The sequence below is a fragment of the Mercurialis annua genome, linkage group LG3 (genome assembly GCF_937616625.2).
Source record: "Mercurialis annua linkage group LG3, ddMerAnnu1.2, whole genome shotgun sequence".
NCBI classification, from domain to species: Eukaryota; Viridiplantae; Streptophyta; class Magnoliopsida; order Malpighiales; family Euphorbiaceae; genus Mercurialis; species Mercurialis annua.
Window position 1 is genome coordinate 11,731,645 of NC_065572.1, and position 24,461 is coordinate 11,756,105.

Genomic DNA, 24,461 nt, shown 5'->3' on the forward strand with positions numbered 1-24,461 from the left:
CTCGTCTCCTCTATTTTTAGATATAATATTTTCATTTTTATATCTGATTTTAAAAAAACCATATACAATTCGAATTATATACATATTATACACAAAATTAATGATTTGTATACATATATTATTCAGATTATATCTTAAATTTGTACTAAATATATACACAATTGTACTTTTGCATTAAAAATCGTATTTTGTAAATATTTTTTAGAAAATCGTATATTTATAACTAAATTTTTTAAAAATCATATTTTAAAAAAGAAAGAAAATTTTATAATATTTTTATAAATATTTTTTTACTTTTTTGGTATTTGTGTAAAAACCCTTAAAATGTTTGAAAAGAATACTTACAAGTTGAGTGTAAAAAGCCCAAATCTAAAGACTAGGCCTAACATCGTCCCCCTCTTTCTCCATTTCCTATTCTTGCAAATTCCACAATCCAGAAGCTGAAACATTACTAACAAAACCTGATATCACTGAACACTCAGGAAAAAATGGACGACAAACCCAGAAAACGCGGTCGACAACCCAAGAACAAAACCCCAGCAACATCAGAAACCATAGATTCCCATAACGACTCACAGCCTCTCCCTACCACCTCCACCACCACCACTACAAGCCCACCTCCCTCCGGGCGCGGAAGACCAACAAAAAAGGCAAAACAAACCGAAAACTCCAAACCTAAATCCCCGGAACGGAGACTAACACGACACAGTGAGCAAAACGGAGACATTTCTGCACCCATTAGTACTAACAATGGTGCCAATGTGGGTGGTGTAGAGTGGGAGAGTGTAGTAAAAGTGGTGCCTTCAATGGATGCTGTGGTGAAAGTGTTCTGTGTGCACACTGAGCCCAATTTCTCGCTTCCTTGGCAGCGGAAAAAACAGTATAGCTCGAGTAGTACCGGGTTTATCATCGGAGGCAAGAGGGTTTTGACCAATGCTCATTCTGTTGAGCATTATACTCAAGTTAAGCTTAAGAAGAGAGGCTCTGATACTAAGTATTTGGCTACTGTTTTGGCTATTGGCACCGAGTGCGATATTGGTATGCATTTGCTTGTATCCTGAAGTTTTTCATTATAGGGTTCTTTTTTCGCTGTTATGTAGATGTATCGTGTTTTATAGAATCGGGATGCTACTTATTTATGTTTTATTTGAGTGAATGATGTTTATTGTATTGAGTTGCTAGTTTGGAGAAGTGCAAAGAGATAGTGTAAAATTTTGGTTTTCTTGAGTGCATTTGGAGGGTTGTTTAGTTATCTAGGGAAGAAGGAGATCTGAGAGGAATTTACGAGAGTTAACTTCTCGAGATTCTTGAGTTTTTATGTTATTAGGGAGATTTTGACATTTAGACATATGAGAAGATTTTGATGTGCTTAATGCTGTTGAATGGCAAGGTTTTTTTCTTATAGAAGTAAGCATAAGGAAGAACTGCGGAATTTGTGCTACTTTATTGGGTTCCTTGATTGAATGGTGTCGTGAGTCAAACCTTCCATGCTGATTTTGTTGTTCTTTTCTCTGAGGGTATTGGTAGTTTATCTTTTAATTATGAAATTCTTATTGCTTGTGTTAATGCAACGACACAAAAGAAACCTTTATGATATGGAATGAAATCAGGGATCAAATGTTTCTTGTTTATTAGATGATGCTATGCTGATGGATAGTTTATGTTGTAGGCAGTTAAACATGTATGATTGTAATTTACAACATTTTTTCTCCTTGATGGACAGCATTGTTGACAGTTGATGATGATGAATTTTGGGAGGGAGTTACTCCTGTTGAGTTTGGAAATTTGCCTGCTCTTCAAGATGCTGTTACTGTTGTGGGGTATCCAATTGGAGGCGATACAATCTCTGTAACAAGTGGTGTTGTCTCACGCATAGAGATACTATCTTATGTCCATGGTTCCACAGAGCTTTTGGGGCTGCAGGTTGTGGAAATAAATCTTGTCTCCTATTGCTTGATTGTGTTTTCTTGGTCATTGAATATTGACTTGTGATGGATGTTTTTATTTTGAGTTCCAATACAGATAGACGCAGCCATAAACTCGGGAAATTCTGGGGGACCTGCCTTTAATGACAAGGGAAATTGTGTTGGCATTGCATTTCAATCTCTGAAACACGAAGATGTGGAGAATATTGGCTATGTTATCCCCACACCTGTTATAACACATTTTATAGTTGACTATGAGAAAAATGGGGCCTATACAGGTATTCTTACTGCCTTCTTTTACTGCGTTATTCCTCCCTTCGCCTCCCTTCCACCTCTTCTAATTGTAGACTCTGAGTAGAACTTTACTGTCTCCTTTCTATAATGATTCAAATTTCAAAACTATAATTGAACTGTAATGACCTTTTGTTGTTGGCTGGTAATCGATATGCTCTGTAAAGTTGTAGCTGGCATTACTATGTTTTTATAACCGTAATCATTTACAGAGCTGGAATGTTCTGCTTTCCTTACCTTAATCATGAGTTGCACTTTTGCACTGTGTTAGGCTTCCCAATTCTTGGCGTTGAGTGGCAGAAGATGGAAAATCCTGATTTGCGTTTGTCAATGGGGATGGATCCTAATGTAAAGGGTGTCCGCATTAGAAGAATTGAACCTACAGCTCCAGAATCGAATCTCTTGAAGCCATCTGATATTATCCTTAGTTTTGATGGGGTTAAAATTGCTAATGATGGAACAAGTAAGTGTGTTTTCTCTTCACATTTTACTTGTCCTATTGTCGTTATATAATTATACTTTTCTGTTTTGTCAGTAAATAAGTTCTTCTACTAGTGAAATTGAATTGCATTCTTGCGTGGAAGCTTCTGTTTTTTTTTTTTTGAGTTCTATGTGAAGGCGACATGTCGTAGCTAAGGCTTTGTGGTTTTGAATGTGGGTAAACGGTTGTTTCTCTCTCTGCCCAGATATAGTCAAAGCTTCATAGCCTATACATGCTTTAGAGGTGTGATGCGTTCTGACTTTGCACTTCATCAAGGAAAGAAATCACCATTCAGTTGTCTCGTGATACTTCTTTCCTATCAAGTTCTAAAAGCGAATTGAGTAATGTGCACTAGGATGCATCAGTTATCAATCTTGTCAACTTATTTTGCCTACATTTTAAATATTATTTTTTGGTTATTGATCTAGCCCGAGTCTTTCTATGTTTAGGCATTTGTTACTATGTGCAGCAAGATTCTTTAACGTGGTCAAGTGTTCGTCTTATTTACCAACTGGTTCAGGTTTACGTAAATGATTGTGACATCTTAATGAACAAACTATTTAGGATAAAGACATTTGCGAATTTCAGTCGATTTTTCATTTTGGTGCCTAATTCCCCTTAACTTTTGATATCTTCTATATGGTAGCCTGCCAATCAGAAGATATTCCTGTACCCGTTTCATTAATCTTTTTGTGCGATATGGTGTGCAGTTGTGCATATTTCTTAACTTATCACTTTTTATGGATTGCTACTCAGTTCCATTCAGGCATGGGGAGCGAATTAGTTTCAGTTACCTTGTGACTCAAAAGTACACTGAGGACAAAGCCTTAGTTAAAGTTCTCCGCAACTCAGGGACACTTGAATTCAACATAAAACTTGGGACACACAAACGGTTGATCCCAGCTCATATTAATGGCAAACCTCCTTCATATTACATCATTGCTGGATTTGTTTTTACTGTTATATCTGTTCCATACCTGCGTTCCGAGGTCTGTGCTCAACTTCATTATTTCATTGTTTATTTTACTTTTAATGTAAATGTTAATCTTTCAATTTCTCTTTTGAGAACCTTATTCATGTATTAGTCTATGGCATGTTCACATTACGGCCTTCATTAGAGACTATTGGCTGCTAAACTTTATTCGGCAGCTTACTTGGGATTGCTAAGTCTTTGAAATGAATTTTTTTTTGTAAGCTCTACATTTTACAATTAATGAGGTAACAAAATGTGTTTTCAGTGTTGTGTTTGATCATGTGCTGAGATTTATTAAATTTTAATGTGGCTTGCTGCCCTAATTGTAATGCTCCCTTTCGTTCTTTCTTTCTACCACTTTAGTTTCCTCTACAATTGTTCAGCTGCTATGAAATAATATCCACTTTCTTAAATGTACTTGAATATCCTACTTCATTCGTAGAATAGAAGACTTTTTAAGTGCAAAAATTGAAGGCCATGGTGTTTAGCCTTTTGCATGCCCTATCCTAGCGAGTGAAGCATTATCGCACATAAGGAATGTGATTTTCTGCTACTTGGTTGAGGTTCATGCTGGGCATTACCAGATAATTTTGTACCACGCTCGCAAGGGGAAGAAGGAATTTATCATAATGAAACCTATGTGGGATATATTTAATTGCTGCGGGTTACAACCCCAATGTATTGGTAGCTTAGCGCAATATGTAGTGAGCTTGGCATTGACATGATGATAGTAGCACAATATGGATGTTTATTTTTGTAAAAGGATTTGCGCTTTTTTAGTATTATAACTGTTTAAACATTTATTTACTCTAGTATGGAAAGGACTATGAATTTGATGCTCCAGTCAAACTCTTGGACAAGCATCTACATGCTATGGCACAATCTGTAGATGAACAGCTTGTTGTTGTTTCACAGGTATCTTTTTCCCTCCCATCAAGCTGACAGCCTTCACTGTTTTTGCCAAATTGCTCCATAATTTTTGAATTACTGACAATCAGATGTAGATTTTTGCTTTGCCCTTAGACAATGAGAACAAGCCAACTGACTTCATGCCATTATGTTTGTTAAATGTGTGATAGGTTCTCGTCGCTGATATTAATATTGGATATGAAGATATTGTCAACACTGAGGTATGTCACTCAAATGTTGATGTAACGTTGCTGAAGAAATTTCAGTTTAAAGCACATTTTAAAAAATCTTTGTTATGTAGGTTGTTGCATTCAATGGCAAGCCTGTGAAGAATCTGAAGAACTTGGCCAGCATGGTGGAGAGCTGTAATGATGAATTTTTAAAGTTTGACCTAGAATACCAACAGGTTCTCTCTCTCTCTCTCATCCTAATTCTCTTTTCAGTCGCTTATTATACTGATTTTGGACTATGTTGCATGGAAATTTATCGAGTCCTACATTTCAGCATTTCATGTCTTTTTCTGAAAATGCTTTTGAAACTCTAAAATTTATATTTATAGTCTATTCTTGTAAAAAATGTTCTTTCGTCATTTTCCATTTCAACATTCCTCCTCAGCTTTTCCATTTTCATACAACATAGATTCTAAGTCTTAAAATATCGTCCTGCAGATAGTTGTCCTACATACCCAAAATGCCAAGGCAGCAACATTAGATATTCTTGCGACGCATTGTATACCATCTGCTATATCCGATGATCTGAAGACTTGAGCATACATTTTAGCGGGAGGCAGGCAATTTTGCTGCTCTCCATGCAGCCCGAAAAGTTGGGTTTTTCTTACATATATACTTGTGAGCACATTTATGAAACAGCACTCACATTGGCTCACCATTTGGAGGTTTGCGGTCCACTGGTTTTCCTGTTTTCATATGCTTGCTGTAGGGTTGCACTACTTTCTTCAAGCTGTTAAGAAGTAGGAGAGTTCAATTTTATTTTTACTCGTAAGCAGATATTATCAGAGCGCGAGGATGCAGGGAGGATGTAAAAGTTGATCTATGACTATGAGTGCTACATTCGTGCTATTATTAGTATGTACGAGTTTCTGATTAAATTTTGCTATTCCGGTTTTATATCTACACCTGTGCAAAGTAGGCATTCTTATTTCTGTTATATTGAACCTTCAGAATCATTGATTACGGAATTAAGCAAAGAAGCATTGCCTTTTAAGGCCATACTCCGTAATGTTTATTTTTGATTGTTGTTATGGCTGCTGATGGACATGTTGTGCTTTATTCATCTCATATGTGGCAGAAGCAAAAAAATAAAGGCAAATCGTATGCTTCGAATCCCTTCATTACATTACGTATACATCGAGTCCTTATATATTTATACTTGCAGACAAATAGTACGTCTTTTTTTAACTCGAAATCGAGACCTCTAAACCCTAAAAAACAACTTCATTATAAACAAAATTACACCCAATCCAGCCCTTCATGTACCGGAGCTAGAAATACTTGTGTTGATTTATATTTGGAATATATACAGTTTTGCTCTCTATTTCTATTCACAACTTGATGCCATTTGCTCTACACTTCATCTTTGTGGCTTTGCAACAGAGGCACCTTCTGGGCTGATGGAGATATTAGGCTATTAGTACAAAACTCTTCAATCATTTCTTCTTTCGACTTCCCCCACATTACGGTATAGAACCCTACCGATATTATGGTTGCTCCGATCAGACTGTTAAATTACAAATTGGGATTAGCCATATGCAAATGATGTAAACAAAACAAAACATCTATAGAAAATGTTAGGTTTCTACGTCTTCTCATTTGTGCATTATTTAATCTTGTACCAAACTGTTATTGAAGGACTTTCTAAAATGGGACGGAGGGAGCATATGTTTTCTAGAAATGGTCTAGAAACATTCCTAAGAGTTTCCGAGCAATGTTTCCGAAATGGGAAAACGCACATTCCTTGAGGTTTCTCCACATCATAGGTTTGAGCTATTTGTTAGTGGCTAGCATTACAGATATACAAAAACCAAGCCAAATCAAATAACTAACCAAACCGATTATTTTTGGTCTAGCTTGGCTCAAATGAAAAAATAATCAATTTTTCAGTCCGGTTTTAATTTTTTTTAGTTCTGTTTACTGCAAACGGAATTAAAATTGAATCTAATAGAAAAACAACCGAACCGATTGGTTACGTTAAAATATTTAAAATTCTTTTAGAATAGGTTAGGTTTGACTTTTTAAAAAAAAAATTGCTTCGGGGCCAGAGTGCACACTCCGATTAAATTGAATTCTAAACAAGTAAATATTTCCATGGTACTAAAATGAAGAAACGTAAATACTCGTGATGTCATACCTTCCGAGATGAAGAGAATCTCCGAGCAGCACGACACCCATGGCAACAGCAATGGCGATTGACAAAGGCTTGAACATTGCCACAAAGACAGGTCCCTTCAAATGCAGTGCCCATGTGTGAATAGTATTGTTCAAGCATGATCCAAACAATCCCTGAACAAGCACATATAGAAATTAGGCTAAAACTAGAAAAGAAACATAGCAACAAATGAAACCGAAACAAACCGGTCTCTCACCGTGCAAAAAATAGACGCTAATGCTATATTCGGCGACACTATCCAAGCACTCGAAGGTCCTTCAATAATTAAAGCCGCAATGGCTGCTACGAAGCTTACGGTTAAATTGTAAAAGAAGACTACCGTCGTCTCTGCAGGGTACTCCTCCATTATTTGTGTCTGTCGAGTATTACACATACAAAAAACCAATCGTAAAATGTTGCATAATGCGGCAACTTAGAAACAGCAGAAGCTGGAAATTTCAGTTTCATAATGGTTGTTGTACCTGAACAATGTACCACAATGGAACTAGTAGGTATTCAACTGTTAGTAAAATGCCGCCTAATATCCAGTTCGGATTGGACGAATGAAGAGTTTGATTGAGTGAAACAGACGGTGGTGAAGCTATAATGATGGCAGGGCCCTTGTAGAGAGTGACTATGAATGCGCCTGCTATCGATACAATGGTGCCCAATACTTTGGCCTGGCTGCTTCGTTTTTTCAGAGTAACTCTTTCCATCCTAAATTTTAAGTACAATATGCAAAAACTTAGTAGTAGTTCATGTCAAGAAATGGACTTAACAAGCTTAAAATTCAAACTTAATCTTCCTATAAGCAATGCCAAGAAGCTGATAAAAGAGTAGGTTTCATATCAAGAATGAAAATATTTTTATAAACGCGTTAGTATATTAAACCTTAAACAAGTTATAACTGTGATTATCAAAATCGACTCTGCCTGGTTAGTTCAACCGAATAGTTTAGAAATTCGGCCCATGTCGCAGTCGGGTGATCTTAAAAATAGTATATTACACATAATATAAATGTTCATATTATAAATACTATTGACTATTAGCTGAGAAGACTTTTTTTTCGATATTGAATGAGAAGGCTTCATTGATGGTCGCGGAAACCGACATGGAAACGGACACTGGGAAACGGCTTTGCCCAAAATACAAGAAATGGAAACGTGGGGAAACACGTAAATAATAAAAATATAGGGTATATCTATAAATATTAAAATTCTATGTAGTCATTTATACGTTAGTGTGATTATCATTTTTTTGTGTTTGAAAAGAAAAGGCGTTTTTATTTGTTTAATGTTATTAATGTGAATAATGAGGTTTGTTGGTGAATAATCATATATATTAATTTGTAAGTAACTCATGAAAAAATATTATATATAATTCTTCAAGATTTTTTTTTTTTGGGAAACGAGTTTCTTATTAGGAAACGATATCTAACTTTTATTATTTACAAAAACGACCTCGAAATGTTTCTGAAGAATTTCTGAGAATTTCTGAAATGTTTCTGAAACGGGACGATACATCTTCCTCAATATTTCCATGCAAGTTAGATTTCAATAATGTAAATATAAATTTTGGCTAAACCCATGTGTAGGCCCTTATACTATATCATTTTTGTTCAAGAAATTAACTCTTGTAATTAAATTTTTTATATTTAACTTTACTTTTATTAATATTAAAAAGAACATTCATTTTAACTTAATGTTGAGCATGAAGTTATATACTTTTTTATTCTCTTATTTTCCCATGTCAAATTATACAGCCATAATTGTAGAAAATAGATCTCACTTTTATATATTACAGTTTCTATCATTATCTAGTAGCATAAATAAAATTTGCAAGATAAAAAATTAAAAGAAATAGTAAATAAAATAATAAAAACATAATTTAAACAAAACATACCTTTAAATTTGATAAGATGTATTGGACATACAGGTCAGATAGTATTCGGCTGATTATTATCAATAAATTAAGTTATGTGTCTTTACAAAGATAATTTAAAAAAACATATCTGAAAATTTTAATCATACCTCAACGTGTTTCAATCTTTACTTTTTTTTTTACTATGCAGTTTCAAACAGTTTATGAATGTTTTCAAAAGGTTTCAAATTGTGTTTTAAAAGTACAATTGTAACCGTTTTTAAAAATTGTTTTTTAAACAGTTTCAAAAGGTTTCAAAATGGTTTCAAATATTTAATCTAGAGGTCCTCGTCCTTATCTTATGATTCGTAAACCGGATGATCTTTTTTGGAGGTTGTTGTTGATGCCCTGGCTTCAAGTTCGTCAATCGTTTCTCGATCGGAAGAATCCTAATAAGAGTCATCTACTTATCGGTAACGGTTTCTAAAAATACATTATGAAATTGTTTCTTAAACAAAAATTATAAATTTTCAAAGTAAAAAAATAAATTTTCGAAGCCTGAGTATTTTTTGCGAATATTTTAAAAAACGGAATATTTCTAACAAACTTTCTTAAATTACAAGACTGTCAAACCCGGCTCAATAGCAAGTCTCGGGATAATTCCAACTGAACCGACTGGACTGAGTCGGGTTTGATAATTATATTTTGAATAAAACAAAAACAACCTCATACTGAAAAAAAATAAATATATACATGTTATACAAACTGTTCGCAGGAAAATATTTCCAAACTCGAATCTTTGAATTTATAGATGGGTACCGTGTGGATCGATGCTTTAACCGGTTCGGTCTAAAAAGTTGAACAGGGTTTGATTTATCTAAATTAAAACATTAATCTGGAGGTTAAGAAACCCAGGCGAGATTATTGTTTGAACTACTCCTACTCCTAAATTAACCAACCGCGGAGGTTGGGGATAGAAAAGCACAGGGCTTTGAAGTTTGTTTTTTGATTGATTTGAGTTGTAGAGAATACAAACCTAAAGTTAGCTATTTATAGGGAACAAACCCTAAATAGAAAACCTAGTCTAATGAGATACAATCTCTTATTTAGATAAATACTAAGCTAAATAACAAAGATAATGACTAAAAATAAGATAATGACTAAAAAAGATAACTATTAAGCTAAGATAGGAACAAAAGGATAGTTGATGGTTTTTGGACTCAAAAAACCTGAATTAGCCCATATGAGCTCTTTTTGGGCCAGTGCAAACAATGCCCCCCACGTCTTTTTAGCTGAATGTCAAGTAAGGTGAGAAGACGTATTTTTATCGTGTGTCTTTGATCTCCGAAGCAACCCTTACAACTGACCACTGAAATCGTCCAACCCTTAAATAATTGGCCGATTACATTTCTTTTTAAATTTATAAAGTTGTTCGGCCACTATCAAATTGTGTCAATTAATATGAAACCGATTTTTTTAACTCTCTTAATTGGTAATGATAGTGTTTTGATTTGAACACAAAATTTGGCCGATTACTTTTCTTAATGCCTGAACCATTTATGACAATGCAACAATTGCCACATTAATTATGCACATATCGGCCACCCAAGATGTTTGATTTGGCTATTTGGCTATATCCTTAATCTCCATGCAGAAAAAAGACAACCAAGAAATCTCCAATATTAATCCCCTATTATCTGACCCTCTGCTTGGCCGAATGTCTTTAGCATCCGAATTTATTCGGTGCTCAGGTCAATTCGGCTCTCACCAATAATTCCAAGACACTCGTTAACCTACTAAAATCCGCCTTTTTCTCCCGTTAAATTATTTTGATGGCTTCATCCATCTGATTCATCGCCTCATCAATAACCGCCGATTTTTCTGGGCTACCTCATTACGCATGGTTATGAAATCGGCACGTAATAATGAGAGGCGAGTGGGAGGTAGGTTGCAGACAATCATTCGTCTCGTCCTCATGTACTTGGTTCGGATGCTTGACTCTGAGATCGACGATCGTTGTCCCAGCGGGGGGTGCGTTGGTCCCCAAGCAGCTGTAACCTGACGGTCATTGTTCCAGCGGGAGGTGCGTAGGTCCCCAAGCAGCTGTACCCTGACTTGTCATCCTTTGTCATGATCGCCTCCAAGCCTGAGTCTGAATCGCCTGATGATGTGCGACCTACTTCGGATTGGACTCGGCTATGTTAACAAGTGCACCTGTAACTAACTTTCCTTCGTCGTTCCGGTTTTTGTGCTCACCATAAACGCTTCCCCAGTGGAGTCGCCAAAAGATGTTCGCAGGAAAATATTTCCAAACTCGAATCTTTGAATTTATAGATGGGTACCGTGTGTATCGATGCTTTAACCGGTTCGGTCTAAAAAGTTGAACAGGGTTTGATTTATCTAAATTAAAACATTAATCTGGAGGTTAAGAAACCCAGGCGAGATTATTGTTTGAACTACTCCTACTCTTAAATTAACCAACCGCGAAGGTTGGTGATAGAAAAGCACAGGGCTTTGAAGTTTGTTTTTTGATTGATTTGAGTTGTAGAGAATACAAACCTAAAGCTAGCTATTTATTGGGAACAAACCTAAATAGAAAACCTAGTCTAATGAGATACAATCTCTTATTTAGATAAATATTAAGCTAAATAACAAAGATAATGACTAAAAATAAGATAATAACTAAAAAAGATAACTATTAAGCTAAGATAGAAACAAAAGGATAGTTGATGGCTTTTGGGCTCAAAAATCCTGAATTAGCCCATATGAGCTCTTTTTGGCCAGTGCAAACACAAACTAAAACAAAACGAAAATCATAGTAAAGCTGAAGAAACCGAAAGAAATAGATAGAGTTTTTAGAGAGTATGTGCACCTATAATGATATAGAATATAAAAAATTGTTCAAACACATAAATTCCCAACTGGACACATGTACCAATTATAACTGAAATAACCCATTTTGCTAAAATATAAAGCTGATCTGTTCACTCATAGTGACTTGTCCTTAAAGCCGAATATGTACAAAGCAAAAACCAATCAGACAGAGAAACATTAGGGCGAGAGAGTGACACGTCAAATCCGAAAAGTAATTGGAAAATTTCGTCCAACTAGTTAAAAGAAGGCTAACCGGCCGAAAAAACCTTACCATTATTTTGGTTTTTAATTTCACCCTAATATTATAATTTTTTTAATTGTGCCTTAAAATATTAAATTAAACTATTTTTATTTGAATAATATTTAAAATAGATCCTTCATATTTATCAAATAATCTAAATATTCTTTAATGTTATAAATTATACAAAAAAACCACATTCTCCCTAAAATAAAAAAAATAGTTAAATTTAAATTAATTAAATAAAAATATTTTTTTTTGAAGTTTCCGGAGGAGGAACAGCTGCTCCTCCTCCGGCAACCCCTCAGGTGAGGAGCAGTTGCTCCTCCTCTTCTGTGGAGATGTTGATCCTCGGAAGAGGAGGAGCTCCGGCCGAAATAAACAAAATAAAAGAAAAAGTTTTGTTCGGTGGTTTCTGGTGGGGTGCGGCCGTGGATGGTTTGGGCGATCGTGAGTGATGAGCGGAGTTTGGTCGATGGATCTGGTCCGATGAAAGCGGAGTGAGACGTATTGAAAATTAATAATTGATTATAATTAATGTTTTTTTTTAGAGTTTATTTGAAATTATTTTAAGTTTAATGACTTAATTAAATTTGTCCAAATGAAAAAAAAAAGTATGAAATGATCTTTGAATGTAGTCGTTTTACATATTTTTATCTTTATAATAATAAAATTATTTAATTTTTCTAATTCAGTGTGCAATTGAAAACCAAAAATCCGAAATAGGGGAAAATTAAAAAAATTATAACGTCGGGATGGAATTGAAAACCAAAGTAAAGGTTAAGATTTTTTTTTGAGCTTAGTAGTCTTAAAAGAAAGGTCCTATTGTGTTTTTATTTTATTTTTGCATTTTATGTTCCATTTTTTTATGACATCAATTTACTTTAATTTAATAAATATATTTGAATTAAATTATTGAAAACTCAAGAAAAGGTGAAGCCCCTTAAATAACAATTGAATTTAGGACACAAACCCATTAAGGTTGTAATTATTGCGAATGTAATGAAGATAGAATTAGACCGCAGCACTAACCTGAAAATGATGGCCAGAATGAAAGTGAAAGCTGGTGTAAGATTACTAATGGCTGAAGCCAGAGTTGGAGAGCTATACTTTATCCCTGTGTAACCAGCTATCTGTGATGAACTCCTGAAAATAATCAAATTAACAAAAATCACCCCAAGAAAATCCCATGGATTTTAAAAGCAATGGAAAAATTTCCAAGTGATTAACTAATTATTACCCAATTAGACCAAGAACACCAATTTTGCAGAGGATAGAAAATTTCAATGGAGGAAGCACTCTTGATCTGTAACATCAAAAAAAAACAGAGACAAAATTCTGGGTTTTGAGTTTTGATTGAGTTCTTGCAATACCCATTTGGTAAATTATTGAAATAATTAGAGAATTAAAAACCTGGAGGAGATGAAAGGAGCAGGAAAAAGAAGAAGAGCAGCAATAGCATAAGCATAAACAATAAAAATATGTTCATTCATCCCTTTCAAAGTGGCAGCTTTGTAGAGTGTATTTAATCCAACATTTACACACTCCATTGTTACCATTATTGTGAATGGCAACCCATCTTTGTAACAGTAGAATCTTCCTGCCATCTTCTGATGATCAAACTCAGATAATCACCTCAAAATTTGAGTTATTAATGAACTTTTTTCATCAAGATTTTGGACTTCTGAGATCCCTATGTTGAGCTTGGAAATGGAGATGACTTGGCAAAATACAGGAACTCTTTTGTTTGTTTGTTTTTTTTTTTAATAATTGACCATTTTGGTTCTTCTTTCTAGCAAGAAAAAGAAAGATGGGTGGATGATGATGAGGTTTTTTGTTCTCTTTTCTATCTTTTTTTTTCTTGAAAGAGATTGAATGACTTTTGGATGGTGATTTATGATGTATGTTATGTTAAATAGTTAGTTATTTATGTATAGTTATTAGGACATTTGTATTAATTTATGATATTTATACTTTTTCTACACTAATATGGTGGTCTATACATTTATTTTGTCAATGTTGGTTTTTATAATTTCTTAAAATTGTATCAAAGAAAATAACCTAAATACATCAAAATTAATCATCAACTCTTGAGTGTTTTAGTATTTAACATAATCTTTTATTTTTGGCATAAAAATATATGAACTTTCTAATTTTTAAATCAAAACACTGATACCGTTCTGGATGGAAAATAACACATTTTAAATGTAAATGGCACCTTTCTGGATGTAAAATAACACCATTTTAAAAATAACACGCAAATGTGGTCGTAATTGCAAACTTTGAAAAGCTCGTATATTTTTATGCCAAAATTAATAATTTATGTTAAATATACAAAACACGCAAAATTTAATGATTTTTGGTGCATTCATGCTAAGAGGATACTTTTCTTTTTAGAATCAAAGGTTGTATTATTTTGAGGCTGATAGATGACACCAAACAAAAAAATGAATTATCAGAGGGGCATATACCCCTAACACACAAAACATGTTGGGTTTTATAGATTTATAATGCAGTAGAATTTAATTTTTTTAACAAATTTCCAAAATAAGATCTATATAATTGATAAATAGACATACTTGTATAATTAAAAATAACCGAATGTCGAACACAACAACAATGTATGGAGGAAGAGAGGTGGTTCACGTTGGTGATACCTTGCCTCAGATCAGAAATGCTTCCAAAAGAACGCGTCCTCTACAAGTATCCACACGAACAGTTTCTTCCCAAAACGAGTGCTCGTGTGATAGCATCTTTTGTTTCTCTAAGCAATTTCGAACTAACTGATTAATATTTTTTTTAGTGTGTTTTGTGTTTAATTTCAAAAAACACAAATATGTAAAACCCTAGGCTCAAGTGTGTATTTATAGGTAAATATCACATATAAAGTTTACTCAAAAATGTGTGTTGCAGTCAAATTCAAACACTTCATTTTTAATAACTTTTTTGAGATTAAGTATATCAAAACTATTTTTGATAATTACACATATATTAATTATTAATTAATATTATTTTCAAGAGATAATATCTTAAAGATAACTCTTATCCATTAAATTTAAAAATATATATATATATATCACATTATTCTATTGGTTTTGCACAACCCATAATTGTTTTGATCTTGTTTTTAGTGTGCGCATGACAGTTGGCAGTGAGCTAAAAATTCTCATTTCAGCACACAAGTCATAATGTCCTCTAGCAATACATTATAACTACCCAAGTCATATGAAAATTAATTATCCGATTTCATCTTATATAATAATATTTTGACCCCTTTGTCTCATGATATCCAGATTGAATATAAAGCATATTATTGTCATCCTTATGTAATTCAATTATTAGTTTCCTAATTCCAAGTATACTGAAAATGGTAACTCTTCATCAATTTTTTTAGCATGATGTATTTCGTTCAGTCTATCTTTTTAAGGAGCTCATAGATATCTTACTCAAAAAAATGAGGAACAAATTTCTTCTAAGTCACTCACATTTTTCACATGGTTACTTTCATATCCAACGACAATTTATTCTATTATCCTATCAAAAATAATGTAAGAATACATGGTGATTTTAAGGTCAAAGTATTGATTTAATATTAATATAATGAGAAATACTTATGACAGTATTCTATGTAGTATTCTCATGATAGGTCATTGAGTGCTTCATTTCATAAATGGCACCTATGATTTGACTTAATACTCATATAGATGATTAAAACATAATTATCAATCAACATCATACTAGTCTAAATATACTATTAAGACTAGGGATAGATTGAGTATAATTTTATATAGCTTAAATGCACAAAAAATCACCAACTTTCGCGTGTTTTTAGTTTTTGACATGAACTTTTAATTTTGACATATAAATACACGAACAATCAATTTTTTTTTGAAGAAGAAGGCTTGGGATTCCTAATTTTCATCTCTGATTTCAGATGGCTTGAGAAAATGAATAAATGGAGGGATAAACGTCCTCATTTAAGTGAAATTGTGGGAAAAAAGATCATATAAGTGCTTGAGTTAGGCACATTATAATACTTAACTTCTCAACTCTCCATTCCTGCAATTTAATTCTATTTTTTTTTGTAATTAAACGAAATTTTATCGATTATTATTATTTAATGATGAATAATAGTCTTTGCCGCGTTATTTATTTATCCGGTTCCAATAATTTATTTATGTCACTTTCCTTTTTGATCATAAAATTCGTTTAATTAAATACTTTCGTCCAAATTTTGCGAAATTTAATTTTAACTTCATAAAATTATTTTATGATCTCTAACATAAAATTTATTAGTTCGGGAATTGCCAATTATTTTATTTTTTAACCTTTCTTTAGTCCCGCTCAAATCCAATTTATCGAATAATAATTTTCAATTTAAATTATTGTTTTACGATATTTTCAATATCCGCTTTTGTCTAAATCCATATTATTTTAAATGAATCCGACTCCGATTTTTATTCCTACGAATTTTACCTCATGACACTATATTTGGTACTTTTAAAATATGGGGTATTACAGCGTGGGCCGGCCAAATTCAAATTTCAAATTGTGTGAATGGATATGATTCTAATATCATGTTTAGATTTCAGCTTACAATCAATTGTTATTAAGTGGAGAGACTAAATCAATATATAAATACATGTACATTTATAAACACAATTAATGTGGAATTATCCCACTTCAATAGTCCCTCCAATTGTAAAATTGTATGTAATGATTGATCTTTCAGCTTTTAATTAATAATTTTTTTATTTTCTATAAAGGGAAACATATTTTTTTTATATAATTGGAAAAGAGTAAGCGCTTGTGGGAGGAATTAAATCCGCTACCTAACAAATTGCTGCCCAGCGTTTATATCGTTTGAGTTATAACTCATTGGTTATCAAACGGAATCAACTGATTTCACCAAATTACTATTTTATTTAATCCAATTATTAAATTTAAATTTATTCATTTTTAGTGATTAAATTTCAAATTTGTTTTAGAATGAAAATTGCAATCAAATTTAATTGACTAGCCACGTGAGTTATAATATTCAGTATTATCGTGTCACTTCAATAATTTAGTCATACACCAAGTCTTTTTAAGTCAATATCCATTTTGAAAGTATATATATATATAATTGATGGATTTTTATAATTTATACTCAAATTTCATACATAAATAAAAACTTAATTAAACTTAAATTATGCAGCATTTAATAAATATTTTGAACTAACTAATTGATAAAAGTTAATTATCAAAAAAAAACTAATTGATAAAAGTTAAAGTTTAGTTAAATACAATATTGAATTAAAGTTTAGAATAATTAATTGATGATATCTTGTAAGATTTTGATAACTTAATTATATTTTCTTCATTAGAATTATTTTTAATATTTATTGAATAATTAAAAAAATAATATAATGTTTTAGTATAAACTTTTATAATTTTTTTATAAAATACCATTTGAAATTCAGAAGAAAAGGGTATTAAAGTACTGATATAAAATTTCTGGTAAGAAATTTCCCATTTTTGGAAATATCGTTTTCATATATTAGGGAAATGTACATTATATATAAGTGGCCAAGAGACGACTCATCTTCAATCACTAAAGTAATTGTTCTCATATAGTGGATACAAAATTGATGATCTACCACTACCATGGATTTCAACCACAAATTTAGCTTAATGTGTCATTTAGCATTGGATTAACTAAAATAATAGTGTGCAATATGAAGGCAATGTTAATGATGGAGTCTGTTTTATTCAACCCGTATTAACCTGTAAAATAGTATTAAACAGCCGATAGGATAGTGATTGTCCGATGATCATTCCGATACTTAAGTCAGTATTAAGATTAAAAAAATGTTAATTTAATTCGAATATGTGAATGAACAATACCTCAAGTCCATTTATAATGAGGATGGAGGACTACCTTATTCAGTCCAAACACAAAAAATATGCCTACCCAGCATATGAATTTTAACAGGAAAATAATTCATATTTAGCTTGAGAGCTTATTTAGGAATGAATATTTTAAATAAAATTTGTTCTTTTTGAGTAGGAATATGATTCCGAATAAGAGATGTGGATCTTCTAGAATCTCCTTTATTATCGATATTATAGTTGATTTGTATTTGAATGACATGTCTTCGAATATCCGTGTTTAGATATGATTGCCAAATCCTATGAAATTTGGTCTTTTTTTTGTCTGGGAGAATCCTCACAGATTCTTCTTTATGCGGATGAGTCTCACAGGACTCGACCTTTCGTAACTCGAAAATGGTTCTTGACTTATCATTTTTTGGCGAGTTCCGAGGTCCATTTTGGAGGGCAAATTCCAAAGGACTAGGTCCATATGTTTATGCGGAATTGGGTTTCCATTATTAGCTCCCTGCAAGTAAACAAATATATGGGTATTTATACCTTTTTTAAATTTAAGCTTTATTTGGCGAGTCCTTTTAGGTTTTCGACGAGTCTCTTCAATTTTCTTTTATTTTATCCTTTTGACATATGTTCATAGTGAATCACAGATCTTTGACATGTGTTGCAATAACCGCCATGTGTCGTTCATCCTGGGGTTTCACTTTATTTGGTATTTGTGCAGGCGTCTTCTTCATCTTCTTAATTCTCGTCTTCTTCATTTTCTCAAGATATTTTATGTATTTTCTTTCTAAGTCTGACTATTGCTTTTTTTTACTTTCGAATCTTTTCTTCTTTCTTAAAGTTCTTTATTACTGCATTGCTCTTTATCTTTCATTTGATCTGCTATGTTTTATCTCTAGGAATTTAATCTTCGTTGATTGCTTTTTCCTGTTTCCTGTTTATTCATATTCCTCTTTATTCTTAATGTTCTTCGTTTTTCTTTTTGTATTCCTCGAATTTGATAGAAAAATGCCACATATCCATGGATTGTATAGGACTTCAGGAATCTACCCTCTTGGATGAGCAAGTTCTTAAAATTCATTTGAAGTATGGTTTCTCTGAAGGTCACTTAGTTAAAAAAAACCCAGGTATTGCTTTAGGGCGTATTATTATTCTAGTTCACCTAAGGAGATTGTTTTATTTAATGAGTATTTTCTTGCTAAAATTATGTTTCCTTATATTCTTTCATTGTCGATGTATGATGTGAATTAGAGATTTCTTCAGGGAAAATTTATCCTGATACTGTTCGAGTCCTTGTTTTCTTTGCAGAATCTTGTAGATTTTGAAGGTAGTCCCCCTAGATGAACGTTCTCAATTATTTTTATGCTTTGTCCTGTAACGATAGGATTATTATTTTTGATAATGGTAGACCAGTGTGGTCTATCATTACGGTTCCTTGTATGTATAGCTCGAGGTCAAATTTTTATTGGTTAGACATGACTTCGCCTTTTCAAATTTCTTTAAATGTTTTTCTTTCTTTAAGTTGAAAATTTCTCCTTCTCTTTTGAATTTTGATGAGTCTAACTTAGTCGCTGATTCAACGTTTCAATGTGAGACGGCGAAACCTTCGTTGCCTGTTTAAATAAATAAGTATCTTAGGCTTTGATGGTTGCCTTTAAAGGACCCTCCTAATGTGTTTGCTGATGTTATTCTTGAAGAGATTACTAAAGGTATTATTCTGACTTATTTTTCTCCCTTTCTTATTATTTTGAGGATAAATACTGATCTCGATCAAATCCTTTTTGGTTTTAAAGTAGATTGATCTACCCGAATGGGAGATCTTGTCGGCACTCCTTCTTTTAAAGATGTATGTGCAAAAAAGGATGGTCCGTTTGAGGCACATGATCAATTTGATGTGGGGGAACAACCCCTAAAGTCAATTGCTGAAGTTATTGTAATTGATGATTTCCGCAAGGCTATGCTTGCTCTTGGCGAGGTTGTACTTACTTCGGATGAAGCTGCACTTGCTTCAAACGAGGTTGTTCTTGTTTCTGCCAGTGGGGAGGGTCTTCCTAAGAAGAACACAGGCTTGTCATAAAATTTTCTTTAGATAATACACCGATACTGGGTGATAATGCCAAAAGTAGTTGAGCGGGTCGAATTATAAGATCTGTCCAGACTCAGAAATGGTAACGTCCGTCATTGTTTTATTGAGAATTTATCCATTGTTGAGGATGTGAAAACTTTTGAAGAGGAGACTGACGATAATTTAGCCCATCTTACCTGCCTTAGTAGTGTTTCAGTGTGTTATCTTTCTTTCTTTGCACTTTTTTATGTTGATTTATTGTCTTTGCCTTCACTTTTTTTTGTTGATTTTTCAATAATTATTCTTTGTAGTAAGTTTAAGTTGTTTTTGTTTTGGACATATGTTGCCAAGTCTTCTTGATGAGGTGAGGAAGGTGAAGGCATTGCTTGCTGAGTTAGAGTCTGAAAAGGCAAGACTGCTGAAGGAGCATGATTCACTTATATTAGAGTTGAAAGCTGCCGACGAAGTTTGGGAAAGGCGAGTTACAATTTTTTAAAAGTCGTTCTTCTACACTAACTCAGGAGATCGAGGGTCTAATTGCTGCTAGATGTTACGTTGTTGCTAAGAGGGATCCGATGAAAGCTGAAGTATAGAAACTTCATATTCAGCTTTTGGATACGAAATCTTTTTATTCGGCTCTTATGACTGAGTACCGACTTGTCCTAGGCGCGAAGCTGAAAGAGAAAAATCCTAGAATTAATCTCTCTGGTGTGAATCAACTATCCTAGAATTGATATCTATAGTGTGAATCAACTAGATCCCAAGGATTTGGCCAAGGCTGTAATGGTTAGAATGAAAAAAGTCAAAGCGGAAACTTGAGCAAACGCTCTTTCGATTTGATTCTTATTTTGGCGATTCAACCCATGATCGCTTTTGTAATTTTTTTGATTAATGAAAAAATTTCTTTCAAGCTAATTGTGTATCTTTAGTTTATTTATAGTTAATTTAAACCCTATTTTTATTTTTGTTTGTGTCATCGCCAAGAGTTCAATCTATACTCTGAGGTTTAGTCTAGACCTTTTTTTTTTAGGATTTGTAGTCAATCTAAACTTTTAATGTGTTCCTTTTGTTTTTTGTAGTTAATCTGAACTCCTCTTTATCATTTTTTAGAGTTAATCTAAACTCTAATTCAAGGTTAATCTAAATCTTTTTGAATTAATTTTTTTATTGAATTTTATGGCTTTATTGAGTTTTCAGTTTTTCAAATTTCGGCGTATATTACTTATTTTGGACTTCTGCGGGTATTATTTATTTTATGTTTTGAGGTTTCGACTCTTAGTTAGCTCGTGAACTTCTTTTTTGAGAGTTTTTGGCCCCCTTCTTTTTTTCAGGATTTCAAAACCTTTTTATTTTAGATCCTTCTAAATCTAGCTTTTAGTAGAGGGTTTCGAACTCCTTTGCCTAAGTTTTTATTGACTTTATTGTCGAGTGTAAACAATATTTATTGATGATACAATATGCTGACAAGCAAATAGAAAAATAAACTCTTAATTTAAATTCCACTGAGTAAGTTCAGTGTACCTACTGGTGATGGATCTTCTTAAATCTTCCTTTGTTTTCCTTTTTCTGATTTTGAATTAATTGTTCTTGAAGTTCTTTTACCTATTTGTTACAGCATTTTTTGATTTCCTCTTATCGTGACGACTATCTTAGTTGGTATTTCATTGTGAGTGCCCTTATGCTAGTCACAGTGGCTGAATCGTGAAGGAATGACCTTTTCAATATTGCGTTATATGTAAGATCTATCTCTGCTATATTAAATAGCGCGATGATTTATTTATTTATTTCTTTTCCGTGTCCTACAATTATTATCAAGGCCACCGCTCCCAAAGGATTGATGGGTGGTCCATCGTGTCCCAAGAGTAGCATGGGGACTCTTTTGAATTTAGCCACTATTCCGCCCATCCTCTTGTAGGTGGCATCAGTCATTAAATTAACAGCACTTTCTTCGTCTACCAATATTCTTTCCATGTTCCAGTTTTTTGTGACTGTTGTCACCACTAGAGCATTATTGTGTGGCGCTTTGACGTGTTCGTAGTCTTCGACGGCAAATGTCACTCTTGCAATGGGGATTGTCTTATGTTCATGAATTCTCTCCTTTGCATTTTTTCTAATGGGAGAACTGTTCCGTCCTCCACCGTTGATTATGTGAATCGTTCCCATGATTTTACTATGTATTTTTTTTCTTTCTTGTCTTTAGATTTTTCATCTCTGTACCTTTTCTCTCCTTGGATGTCATTGCTCCCATTTTTCTTTGAGCCAAGCTTTTTGAGTTCGCCTGCTTCAATCATTCTTTCAATCTCAATTTTAAGGGCTCCACATTGTTCGGTGTCATGCCCATGATTGTCATGGAATTTGCAGAACTTTCGGTGTCACGTATTTCAGCTCTTATCTTTGGGGGCCATTGCACATTTTGCCCGTTTTTGTTTATCCACATTAGGACCTCGGTCCTGTTCGTGTTGAGTGGGGTATAATTTCTCTTATCTCTTCTATCAAGTATGCTTTCATACCTGTTGTATGAAGCGAATCGTATGCTTTCCTTCTGTTTTTGACTCTTTTCATTGTATCTTACTTTGATTATTTGGCTTTTGCCTCTTTTACCCTCAGAGCTCTTCTCCCTTCATCCAGCTCAAAGTACTTTTGGGCAATTCCAATCAAGTTTGAGAAGGTTGTTGGCTTGTTGATTAGTAGCTTGTCTATCAATTTTCCGAATCGGGTTCCTTCTCTGAGGGCCTCAATTTCCATATCAACATTAAGATTGTCAATTTTCATAACCTCTTTGACGAATCTCTCTATGTAGCTTCGTATGGTTTCTCCCTCTTCATGGTTACATGCTCTTAGAATTCTTGTAGTGCTCTTGGAAGGTATATTGGTCAAATACATGTTTAGGAGTTCGTTTGACAAAGAAGTATAGATTTTGATGGATCAAGGATATAGACCGTTGAACCATCTTTGATCGGTCCCTGTTAGTGTTTTGGGAAAGACCCGACACATGATGGCGTCGGTTACATTGAGTAGTCCTATTTGCGTGAATCTTGAGGTATGATCTCTAGGATCACCTTCCCGATTGAAAGTTGGTAGAGTTGGTAATTTCATGTTATGGATCATTTATTCTATTATCTTGCCAATAGGGGTGTGTCCTTCAGCCTCAAGCCGTCTGGGTCAAGTTCCTCCGCCTTTAGCTTTTTCAGCGCCTTCATTATTTTTCTTTCCAAGTCATCTTCAACAACGTGCGTGGTCTTGCTCTTGAGTTCGGATTCAGACGATTCTCCTTCATCTTCCTCTTGGTTTTTCCCTTTCTTTGCCTGGATTTATATGGTCCTTTCTATGTTCTTTTACTTCTTGCTTGAGTCTCTTCTTTGTCTACTTGTTCGTTTCTCCTGGAATTTTCTCCTCCACTTCGTGCATCGCTATATTCTTTGTTGTTTCGCGAGGTGTTTGGTCTATTTTTTTGGTTTCTTCTTTTATCTTTGTTCTAGTTGGTATTTTGTTGATTTTCTGGGTTTCTCCATTCATCTCCAGCGCTTCTCCGATTTGCTTGGTTTCCTTTATTTTTTCCTTTGTTTCTTTCTTCGTTTCTTCCTAGGGTCTGCAAGTTTTGCCTATGGTGGTTGGAGGAAGGAGTTACGAACTCTATCCTCTAAAATTTATTGTTTTCTATATGTGCTTTTGCCCCATTCCTTTCTTCCGCTGTTATTTTGTCTAGGAAATTTTCCAGCACCTTAGTTAATGCTAGATGGTAGATTTTTGGGAAAACCACCATAAGGCCTAGTTCTCTAGACCCATCTAGAGATAAGTACTTAAAATAAAACAACATTAACTCGCAATCAATTAAAGTCTATTAATTTATTATTATTATTATAATAATTGAAGAGAATGGAGCCTTTGTGGGGAAATTGAACACACGGTCTAGCAGTTTGCTGCCCGACGCTTATATCATTTGAGTTATAAGTCATTGGTTATTTACTAAAATAAATTGTGATTTAGTAATATTTAAATATTAGTAAACTACAAAATCTCAATCAAAAAATTATACAACCAAAATATCACCTTAGATTCTAGTTTATTGTTGTCTATATTATATATTCATATTATGATCTATCAGTGTTCATATATAATAGCTAATGTTGAATATTAAATGTGAAAGAAATTTCACATTGAAATGATATGAGTAGATTATGAAATATTTAAGTGTAATGAACAACCTAATTCATTGTCTTAGAATTTTGGATTTGATGTGGTGTCCATCCTACGGTATTATGGTTCTCATTATGGGCCTCATGAACGTATTCTTCCATACATTGTGCTCCTTTTAGACTAATAATTGGTACTAGAGTCCGGTTCGGCTAAGTGGAATATGGTGATTATGGTTGCGCAACCTGAACGGGTTAGAGTCTAGTTCCTAGTGAAGTTGAGCGGCCCAATGTGATAAGTGTATCACACTTAAGGGAGAAATTGTTGAATTTTAATTGTAATTGGAAAGATACGTGTAGAAAAGGAATAAATAAGTAGATTGAACTACCAAATCCATTGACTAGATTTTGGGTTTGATGTGGTGTCCGGCTCTTAGTTATGAGGTTTCTATTCTA

General features: G+C 33.5%; 2 protein-coding genes across 2 annotated transcripts; one reads left to right on the top strand and one right to left on the bottom strand.

Annotated features, from left to right (window-relative positions):
• Positions 1-303: 303 nt before the first annotated feature.
• Positions 304-5,810, top strand: LOC126673132 (protease Do-like 9). Its single transcript, XM_050367120.2, has 9 exons — positions 304-1,038; positions 1,724-1,923; positions 2,023-2,203; positions 2,488-2,679; positions 3,454-3,686; positions 4,484-4,585; positions 4,750-4,800; positions 4,881-4,985; positions 5,248-5,810. The coding sequence occupies exons 1-9, from the start codon at positions 489-491 to the stop codon at positions 5,344-5,346; spliced, it is 1,713 nt and encodes a 570-aa protein (XP_050223077.1). The 5' UTR covers positions 304-488; the 3' UTR covers positions 5,347-5,810.
• Positions 5,811-5,898: 88 nt separating this feature from the next.
• On the bottom strand, positions 5,899-13,794 carry LOC126673133 (WAT1-related protein At3g28050-like). The gene is made up of 7 exons (XM_050367121.2): positions 13,350-13,794; positions 13,177-13,242; positions 12,969-13,082; positions 7,447-7,681; positions 7,182-7,340; positions 6,947-7,098; positions 5,899-6,316 (listed from the first exon to the last, which is right to left on the bottom strand). The coding sequence occupies exons 1-7, from the start codon at positions 13,541-13,543 to the stop codon at positions 6,163-6,165; spliced, it is 1,074 nt and encodes a 357-aa protein (XP_050223078.1). The 5' UTR covers positions 13,544-13,794; the 3' UTR covers positions 5,899-6,162.
• Between the last annotated feature and the right edge of the window lie 10,667 nt (positions 13,795-24,461).